Consider the following 10,423-nt stretch of genomic DNA (forward strand, 5'->3'; position numbering starts at 1 on the left):
ATGTAACCAACCAGTTCTTCCCAGATGAACAGCAAAGACTGTGTTTTAACAAATGTTCTGATTTATGTAGCCTGTTCTTTTAAGATTATTTCTGAACATAATGGATGTAAAAGAAAGAAGATCCACAAAGCTGAACAATGGGATAATAAGCCTATGAACAGCTAGGCAACTTAGAAGCGAATCCATGGGAGGAGAGGATTTTGTCGCCCTAAATGCATTGATCTAAATAGCCAACTCTTTTTAACACTGAGTATTCATTTTACACCACTTCACACACATGGCTTGAGGCATTTCATTCAGACGGAATGGCTGTCCCTTTTCTGTTGAGATGAATGAGACATTTCAGAAACATTACTTTGTTAAATATTTCTACAGGTACATGCAGCTACATTTTTTATGCAAGATATTTTCTTACAAGGTGCCCGAGATGACTACTATACTGTATCAGCTAATACCAAAATAACAACGTATCCTCCAGCTGCAGAGTTCAATGTCTACTACAATACAAATTTAAGAGTCAAACTGTTCTCCAGGTAGGAAAAAGCCACAGACAGCTTTAAGAAGTTACTAATTCAAGCATCTCTCCTTAATGTAGTGTGACACCCAATTCTGAAATCCAATCAACAGATTTTGCATTTACTGTAGTTGTGACAGAAGTCAATGGCCTTAAAATGTTTTCACCTCTCAAAAGTTGTAAAGGTTCAAGCAAAAATGTCTGTTTAAGCAAAATCTTTACATCGTAATAACTAACCCAAATCTGTTACCCTCCAAAACTAACACGCAAGTCTTCAGCAATTTGAAGAGTTGCTTAACAGGAAGAAATTCACACCCTTGAGGCAGAAACACCACATTTGAGATAGCAGTTATAAAAAAATTTCAAACCTAGACATGCCCAAAACAAAAAACAAAAAAAAACAAAAAAAAAAAAAAAAAAACAAAAAAAAACCAAACAAACAAAAAAAAAAAAAAAAAGACAGCCCAGTCTTTCAACTGGGAAGACTCAAACTTAGGAACAGGTTTAGCCATACATTCCTGATTTTTCCTCTAAATCAACATATTGATGCTTGAATTGAAGAGAATGTGGCATCCTGTCTCCATAGAGGAAGCAATTTTGAACATCTGTCAGGATAGAATTACATCAACTTTAACTGGTTTTAAAAACTGTCCTTCATTTGGTCAGGCTTATGTACACTACAAAAGACTTATCTGACACAAAACAGTCATCTCAGCCAATGATGAGCCAATGATTTACCACAAAAGAGAACTATTGCGATTTTCTACACTACCACACAAATAAATACAAAAGGTGGCAAAGACATTACACTTGATGCAAGTCCTAGTAATATAGGACCACAGAATGGGCTTTGTGCTATGAAAGGGTAAATTGCTAATTTTAGTTATACATAACTAACTTTAATGGAAGTGAACACTGCAGCAACATCTACAAACACAATGTCCACATTAGCAGAACACCGGTTATGAAATCCCTGCCAGTATTACTTGTATAGGGATTGTTTTTTGTTTGTTTTAATCAAATTTTACCAAGTCCTGCTATATTTGCAGAGCTCTGCAAAAAAACCCGTTAAGGCTGAGGAGCTTTAAAGAATATAACATGCAATAGTAACCATGACAATAAGAAAAATGCTTTTGCTAATCTTTTTCTTTCAGCTGACAATACTTTCAAAGACTGGTGTTTTTCCTCTAGATGACAACTTTTGCTTGTTGCTCACTATGAATTCTAGGCCTCCTATCCTTGTAAACTTGAAATTCCTGACCAAGGGAGCAGCAATCTGAGGGGCACTGAAAACATGGGATGAGTCCTAACCGTGGCAGAATGGACATCACCTGTTGGCAACTGTATCTTACTTCATTGTTGCTCTGAATAGGTGCACGAAAATAACATTTTTAAGGTAACTATTCTGCAAGTAAATGGGGAACCTAAAAAAAACCCAACAGAAAGGCAGAATGCAGATAGGGTATTCCTCTGGAGATCACAAAACTGCTGAGGTATGTTAGAATTTGGCCCCAGGCAGACTGATCATAAACTTTAAGCAAACAGCCTGGAACTCCTCTGCACTGATTTTGTCTTGGTTTTCTATTGGAGTTTTAAGCAATAAAAAATAAAAGAAATGAAGATTCTTCAGAGATTTATCTTTGCTGATTTATCAATGCTTTCAAAAGATGTATGGGATAAGGATCTGAGTCGCATATTGAAAAGTGACTAAAGGGACGATTTTCAAAGGCATTAAGATACCTAAAGATGCATTAAGCACTTAAAATTTTCAAAACTGCCTGGGCATCTAACGCCTATTTAAATCACTTAGTCCTTTTTGAAAATCCCAATGGGCAGTTATCTACATTTTATGTGTCTATATGCCTTTGAAAATCTGTACCATTAAATACTTAACAACCTAAGTACCCCTGGCGTTTAATGGGACTTTGAGTCCTAAAAAGTGTAAGTACATCTGAAAATTGGTCAAGCCACTCTCTCTGGTCTTTTTTTCCCCCTTTCTTTTAAAGAGGCATCTCCTAATGCTTATCCAGAGCATGTCAGTCAAGTAGAGCTTCAGCACTGTCCAGCTTACACACTGAGCTGTGCACATTTGATTTGTTTCATGGAGCTAAACAAATAAAAATCCAGAGTACAGACTGCATCCTCAAAAAAAGACTTTCTGAAGCTCCTAAAAAGAAATTAAATTCCAGTTGTAACCCCAGTGAATGCCCCCCAAAAAACACGTTTTCAATAAATGTGACCCCACGTGAGTACAACTTAGGCTGATAAAGAACCAACATCATTGTTTAATACCCATGCAACATATTCAAAACACCACCAAAAAGTTCTGAAAGGCAGCCACACAGCAACAAGAAAAAAACAGAAAAAGGAGGAAGTTGTGAATAAGCTCTTTAAAAAGGCAGCAGTTCCAGAAAAGAGGACAAGCTTTCAATCTGAATTTTCTGTTTTTGCAAAACTATAGGAAACTATAAAACATTCCCTTATGCAAACATTTGAAAGATATATCTTCTGATCTTCTGTAATGCCAATAGGAGGTAACTTGCACTGACCAAATTCCCAAAAAGGAACTGATTTGTAAATTGGGAACACAGGGAATCAGATTGCCACCTACAGGAAAATTTAGCATTTATTGTCAAGAATGACTCAAAAAGAATACAAATTGCCATCCTGCCAAGCATTCTTTCACTTCAAAACCAATCAGCCTTTTCTTTTGTGCAACTATATCATGAGCTTCCTAAATCCAGGAAGCCATTATCATTTCTTTTATTTATGAGTACTGCTTGAAAGTTTCTTAATTCAATTACAAAATCATGTGTCAGTTAAAGAATTTTAAGTCTGCTTACCTGAAACCATTGGTGCTAGCCTGAATATGTCTGATAGTCTGCTGTTGACTGGCTCATAAGGGGAATCTTCAAGCAAGTCATTTCCTAAGGACAAAAAATATTTGGATTTTTTTCTTACACACGAATTCAGGATACGATTTTTTTGTTTACTTTTACTCCATAACAGTGAAATGTACTCCCCTTTAATTCCTTAAAAAAGTTTATATGACTATTCCTCCTCAAAGAACTACCTATAAAAACACCTGAGAGAAGCTAATAGTTTATCCCTGTCACTAGATCTCCTCTCTTTCTCCTCCCTGGGTAAGGTTATAACTTGCAGAGACATCCTGTGACATCACAGGGACTGTCCCATCTCATGCCAGCAGGAGAGAAGCTGTAGCAAGGATGTTCCTCTTCATTCACCATAACAGCAGAGCTCTTTTTTTAGAGAAGCTCAGCTAACAGCCAAAAACTAGCATCTTTAGTATGAAACATTCCTAACAAGATGCTGCTGGAAGAGAAACTTTTTATGATGTAGAAAACGTCTGTTATTACCTTTAGAAAAAAAAATACATATGGACTCATTAAAACATACGGATAAACGAACAGAAAGGGATTGTTTCCCTTTTTGCAGAAGCAACTTTAAAAAAAAAATGTTAAATAGGGGGCACACTGGAGAGATCGCACCTTCAACTCCAGGGCCACAGCAAAACAAGACTAAAAATGATGTCTCTCATATAACAACCTGACTGTTCTCAGTAGACTCAGAGAAATTTGCTTTATGAATATGAATTACAGAGCAGTCCTGAGTCAATCACTGTCATATCTCTTCTAACTGGCACATCTAGATGCTGTAGGAACCATAAACTTTGGGTTTTTTTCTGCTCAGCATGCCCAGGGAATACTGCTGGTAAATAGAGGAAAGGAAAAAACAAACTTTTACTTAAAACAATCCTCTCTTCATATTATATTTAACTTTCATCAAAAAGGCTAAGAAACTAGTTCCAATGTTCTGTTAGGTGAGTCCTAATTAGGGAGTTTTAATATTATTAGGAAAATGTCTCCAAATGACTGTTTTTGTGGCTCTTGGACATGCTCGTGCCCCTATCTTTTGACTGTGGTTTAGAAAGGTCAGCTGGGTGCCCTGGAGGAAACTCTGGCTGTCGATTCCGCAGCCCAGGAGCGGAGCCGCAGCTGTGCTGGGGCGGACGGGGCTCCTCGGGCGGCAGCTGCCGGGCACAGCGAGAGCCGCGGGTCAGAGCCCGGCCGGGGCTCGGGGGCAGCCGCAAACCCGCGCCCTGCGCCGGGCTTCTGCGCTTCGCCACGTACCCTGCAAGCTCTGGTACATGCTCCAGTAAATGCGCAGGCAGTTCTTCTCCTTCTTCATGCCCCTCTTGCAGCGGCAGTTGTACAGGGATTTCTGCTTGAGAGCTTCCATGGCGCTTCTGCATTCGTCCTTCGCCTCCAGGCCGGTGGCCCGGCTGAAGTTGCTCTCTTTGCCGGCTACACACTGCCTCAGTGTCCTGAATTTAGTACTACAGCTCTGCTCCTTCAGACACTGATCGCTGGCTTTCACGCAGTCCAGACGGTCCCCTCCAGGCAGCCCGCTCACTTCTGCAGACAAAAGTACATCTATGGAGAGGAGACACAAACCAACAGGCGCTCCTTGAGGGAGCAGGGTGCGTCCCACCCGAGCTCCAGAGCAGCATCTGGGAGGCACGGGGCACTCCTCAGGCTGCACACGCAGCCAACCCCAGGGGCAGCACCTTGCCAACACCTCCTGGCTTCATGCTACGCCTTAGGAAAAAGCATACAGGGTTTCCATGGGCTTAGATCCACTTTCGGGGGAGTCCAAGGAAACAGTATTTTTTAACCCTAATGGCTGATTTATGAGGAAACAGAAAAAGGAAAGAAAACCCGGAGGAATTAATGTGCCTGATAAAACAAGCGTTTGTTACTCCGTCATCCACTTTGGTGAAATAAATCAGCTTCCCATTCCAGGGTTTAACTAAGGGGTTAAATATTCAGCCTCACTTTCCACAAGAGCTTTGCTGTAATTTCACTTACATCCAGGAACAACCCGCTCAGAGAGGCAAGTATCCTCACTGATCGATATTAGCCTGTGTTTGCGTCAGTCACTTTTTAAAGGCTGTACACATTTTTGCTTATTCTATATGCATAAAGGTAGAATTTGTTACTTCCCCCCCCCCCCCCCTTTCCCACTTCTATCCACGTATGATGCTTTTGCAGGAGAACAAAGCAAATTGCATTAACTCCCTCCTCTCCATCGTGCCCCCGTCATGCTCCCTCAGACACATGCGGATGGAAACGCAAAGGAAAGGAAACCAGTTTGGGCTGCAAAGCACTACCAGTCGGGCATGCTGCCAGGTTCAGGTGAAGATGTAATCCTTCAGCTGGTCTTGTCATCCCCCACCCTTCCCAGTCAGCCTTATTTTATTTAAATGAAAAGTTTCCCTGTAACTTGCGAGAACCCAATTTAACAAGAGGCTAGACAGGCAAGTACCGAAGTGTGTAACCTACAGAGCTTTAAACGTAGACCGGGCTAACTGATGTGAGGCAGAGCCATAAAAACTACTGGGAACTTGACTGTTCTGCCTAAACAATAGACTGACAAGCATCAGGCTCCCGGTCCCATAAACCCTATGCTTTGCTTTATGAAACGATGTGCAGACCAAAATCAGGCATCAGCAACTTACCCAGTAAGGGCAAAGCGAAGTACAAGAGAACGAGAAACATCTTGCTGTCTTCGGATGGTTTCCCCAAACGACCTGATGTGTCACAACAAAGATGATCAGCATGTAGATATTCCAATACCGCCGAGGTCTAAAGGCTCCAAGTTCAGATCCATTGAATTCAAGGGGAAAAAAAAAAAAAAAAAGCCACCAAGCAAAAAAACCCCACAACCCCCTCTCCTCTTCACCGCTACCACCACAGGCGGCAGGAGCAGCGACGCAAACGCTGAGCTTTTCCTTTAGATTTCAGGTCTGAGCAACCTGCAGGCACAAGCACTGACTCCAGTGAGGGAGCGAGAGGCGCACGCACGGGTATATGTGTGTGTGTCTGTGTGATGTGTGTGAGTGAGCGAGCGGCAGCGGGGCAGGAGCGCCGGTCGCCTCCTTGGGTGGGCAGCGCCTGTTCCCAGGGAGGGACCGAGAGCGCACGGGGGGCGGGAGGGGGGTGCACACACGAGACCCGCAGCGCCCGCCCGCCCCCGGCCCCGCAGCCGGGGCCAGCCGCTGGCAGCCCCGCTGACAGCCTCGTGACAGCCCCGAGCCGCGGCTTCCCGAGCCCCCCCGGGGTAATTCGCCTCTTCCACCCCCCCCGACCGCAACTTTATTGGCGCGCCGGGGCCGCGCAGGCTGCGCGGAGCGCTCGCCGCCGGGGCGGAGCGGGGGCGGCCGCGCTGCCGGCAGCCAAAGTTTGCCAGGGAAAACTGGGACGGGCGGCAGGCGCGGCCGCTCCGGTTCCGCCGAGCAGAGCGGGGCCCCCTCGGCCCCGAGAGCGGATCCCAGCGGGCGCCGCCGGCAGCGGGCGAGCCGGGGAGAGGCGGCGGCCCCCCGGGATGCCCCGCTCCCCGCCCGCCCTCCGCGGGGCTCGGCGGTCGCGGCCTCCCCCTACCGGCCCCGCCGCCCGCGGGGGACGTCAGGGCCGTCCTGCAGCGGCCCCAGGACGGCCGGAGCACCGCCCGTCCTTCCCCGCAGCCTCCGCGGGGCTGGCGGGCTCCGCATCCCTGCAGTGCGCGGTGCGGTCCGGCCCTCGCCCGGGGCCGAGCGCTGTGTATCGGCTTCCACTTGGCTCCTGAATAAACAAAGCTAACATATGTCCCATATTCGTGACAGATGGTTCAAACAGAGAACTATTTAGTGGTTTTCCCACAGTTGCTACTATGTACCACTCCCCCGAAACCCAACAAAATGCAATTAGCCTAAAATAGCTTCAGCTTCCAGATTTCCTTATTTTCATATGTGGAAAATTTGATTCAGGTGTTTTTATGTTCTGGCTGCAACCAAATGTGTTAAGTTGTTTTGGGTTTATTTTTTTCTATTTTTAAAAGAGGTCAGCATATATGTTCCTTGGCAGTTCTGTCAACAAGCTATTTGGCCTATTCCACTCAAGGAATTTGCTTCTCCTTGCAATAAATTTTGCCTAAAGGAGTTTGAGTCGCCTCATGAGATGGGAGATGATCAGGCTGGCCACTTTTATAGCAAAAACTGGATGGCAGATGGAGCTAAACTGTTGAAAGGTACTTCAAAACACTTCTTTAAAAGCCTAGCATATGCCAGGATATACAGAGAGTACAACATTCATAGAACCCAAATGCAAAGGGCTTATTTTTGTTTGCTTTGCTGCTCGAGATTTTTTCCCCTGTCTTGCCTTTTTTTCTTAACATGGATTTTCATTTCGACCAAAAATAGAACCCCAAAACCCATGACCCGCCATAAAAAAAACCATAATCCAACAGAATAAAAAAAAAAAAAAACACCTGTGTGAAGTACTGATTCTCTTAGTGAAATTGTAATACTCATATCAAGTTGCTACTGATTAAGTTACAAGTTTTGTGGTTTGGTTGTTTAATGTGAAGAGTCATATACTATTATATAGTCACGAAGTCTATTATCTGCTGCACATACAAGGATGTAATTGGAGGAACAAAGACAATGACCAGATTTCTGGAGTATTTCGGGGTAATTAGAAGGTGCTAAGTTGGTGATACCATTGACGATTCGAGACAGCTTCAGCTTTTCAAATAGCTGGTATTTAGTGAAACAAGCTGGTCTTCCAAACACTTCAATAGAAATTGAGCTGAGTGATACAGAGAGATGATTACTTCTTCACTGGTAATTTTGACATCATTATGACACACGGTGAGCTCTGTATAGAAGTTATCTGTGTATCTAACACAAAGGTAGCATAATTCTCCTGTCATTTAGAAGCCTAAGTCAAGAACAGCTACAACATTCACAGCAGAGAATAGCAACTGAAAATCAGACTGAAATCCAGGCCACTTTTTACAAAACCATTCATGCATTAATGTCCTGAATACAAACATATATACACACAAGTTATTTGGCATTTAAAAAAGCAACACATTGTAAATCTCTGCATTAATAACTACTTCTACTGTTATAAAACACAGCTTTTGTGGGGTGTTTCTTGTTACAGTAAAACTGAACTTGCATTTTAAGTGTTTAAAGTTGAATAAAATGTCACTAACAGTTCAGAAATAACAAAACAGCTGGAAAACATGCATCCCTAAATTCTGAATGCTATCTAAACACTCCTCTTGCCAGCATTTTGACTCATCTCTGGAAAACTACCACCCAAAGAGAAAAAAGATTAAAAGGTTTTCATTTTTAAAAAAGGTTTAAAATGCAACCATGTTTGAAAGTCAAGGTCCAAGAAGAAAGTTCACGCTGCATACAGTTGCTCAGAATATCCAACTGCTACACACTCTTCATCAGGACAGTAGGTGGGAGATAGCTCCTTATGAACCACAAGGACATTTTTCCATAGCAGAAATCACCTTTTTTTTTTTTTTTTCCTTTTTCATATATGGAATTATTTATAAATTTATGTTGCAGACAAAATCCCATAAGCTACTCTGTGGCTGGATTCATAATCCTTTGGGTCTTTGCACAGTGTTTTCCAACTGCCTTTTACTTGCCCTGGGGTAAAATTAAGTCATTGAATGTTTTGCTGTTGATTTCAGTCCGATGTCTGCCTCACAATTTGTATCTGTCAATCACTCAATTCATTATTCTCTTCAGATAAAAGAAAAATTCAAGAGTAAGCCACACTGAAGTACTTAGTGCAAATATGTTAAAGATATTTAAGCTTTTTTAAATATTCTGATGGTCAAGTTTTATTAAAAAGTTTCAGAACAATTCATATAACATAACATACATCAGGTGCAGTTGGTAAGGACAAACAATTCATTATAGGAAGGATGACGACACAATCACCACTGCATTATTGTTTAAAGGCCATTACAGTATAAATAATGTGGAAGGCAGAACCAAATACTCCAAGATACTTGCTGCCAGCATTAACTGCCAGTACTTCGGTCTTTATGTAGTTGTAGTTACTGGTTTCTTTCTAGTTGGAAGCTGTTATGCTTCATTGGAAACTTTTCACAAAGAAAAGGCAAAGTAATGTGGATAGTGGGGTTATTTGACACTAAAACTTCAGTAAAATTAGTGCTTCAAACTCTTTTCTTTCCAAGTAGATGGAAGTAAGTGTAACCCCTAACACTGGGCAGTTTTAAGCTTCCTGTCACCTTGCAGCCTGGGCCCAAATGCTCTGAATGCAGCAAAGGCAGCAAGCGAGAGCAGCCTGTATCCTTCCAGGATACACCTGGATGATACAGCAGGATACACCATCCACCTGCTCCTGGAGGCCAGGCATGCACAGCAAAATCAGAACTCTGCTGCATTCACTCCTGCCAGTGTCCTTCTGCCTCCTCCTCTGCATGTAAACTAAAGACAGCAAACTCTGAAGAGGTGTCACATGCAGAGGTGCCTGACTCAGAGGCACTGGATGTGGTCTTGCAGCCAGTTCCACTCGCAAAGGCTGCAGTGTTGGAGCACTGTGTTGGGTTGGTCTGGCTGGCAGTGGCTCAGATAACACTGTACCCCTGAGCAGACAAGGGGGCTGAATTAATCCATTGCCTGGCCCAGTGTTAGCCTGCAGATTCCCTTTGCCATCTCTGCCACACACCTTCTTTTAAAGACTGAACCCTGCAAGAAAATATGAAGCTGGAGCCACTGAGCCCAAGGAACATTACACAGTATTATCTGCAGTACTGCTAGGTATGTGAAGAGAAAGTATACTGAGAATAAGAACAGTGCCATGAACTTTAAATACAATTCTTAGGGGAGTGAAGAGGTGAAGCAAAGCTAAAGTTGAACTAATGAATCAGGTCTAGCAGGTGGGGGAGAGCAAGCTAGTGATGGGAAAAAGTCTGTGTGCCATGGGAGCACAAAAAGTAGTGTTTACACAGGAGGCTTTCTTCAATAATGAGAAAGGGAGAATAGAGAAGTTAGAGAATTACTAGGGACTGGGGGAA

At 43.1% G+C, this 10,423-nt stretch overlaps 1 protein-coding gene across 1 annotated transcript in view; it reads right to left on the minus strand.

Annotated features, from left to right (window-relative positions):
- GFRA1 (GDNF family receptor alpha 1) overlaps nucleotides 1-6,518 on the minus strand; it is a 132,731-nt gene extending 126,213 nt beyond the window's left edge. The window contains 4 exon segments of the mRNA XM_068198171.1: nucleotides 3,358-3,441; nucleotides 4,666-4,950; nucleotides 6,054-6,102; nucleotides 6,105-6,518. Coding sequence (XP_068054272.1) covers nucleotides 3,358-3,441; nucleotides 4,666-4,950; nucleotides 6,054-6,102; nucleotides 6,105-6,155 — 469 coding nt within the window. The 5' untranslated portion in view covers nucleotides 6,156-6,518.
- Between the last annotated feature and the right edge of the window lie 3,905 nt (nucleotides 6,519-10,423).

This window comes from Anomalospiza imberbis, chromosome 8 (assembly GCF_031753505.1).
Source record: "Anomalospiza imberbis isolate Cuckoo-Finch-1a 21T00152 chromosome 8, ASM3175350v1, whole genome shotgun sequence".
Taxonomy (NCBI): Eukaryota; Metazoa; Chordata; class Aves; order Passeriformes; family Viduidae; genus Anomalospiza; species Anomalospiza imberbis.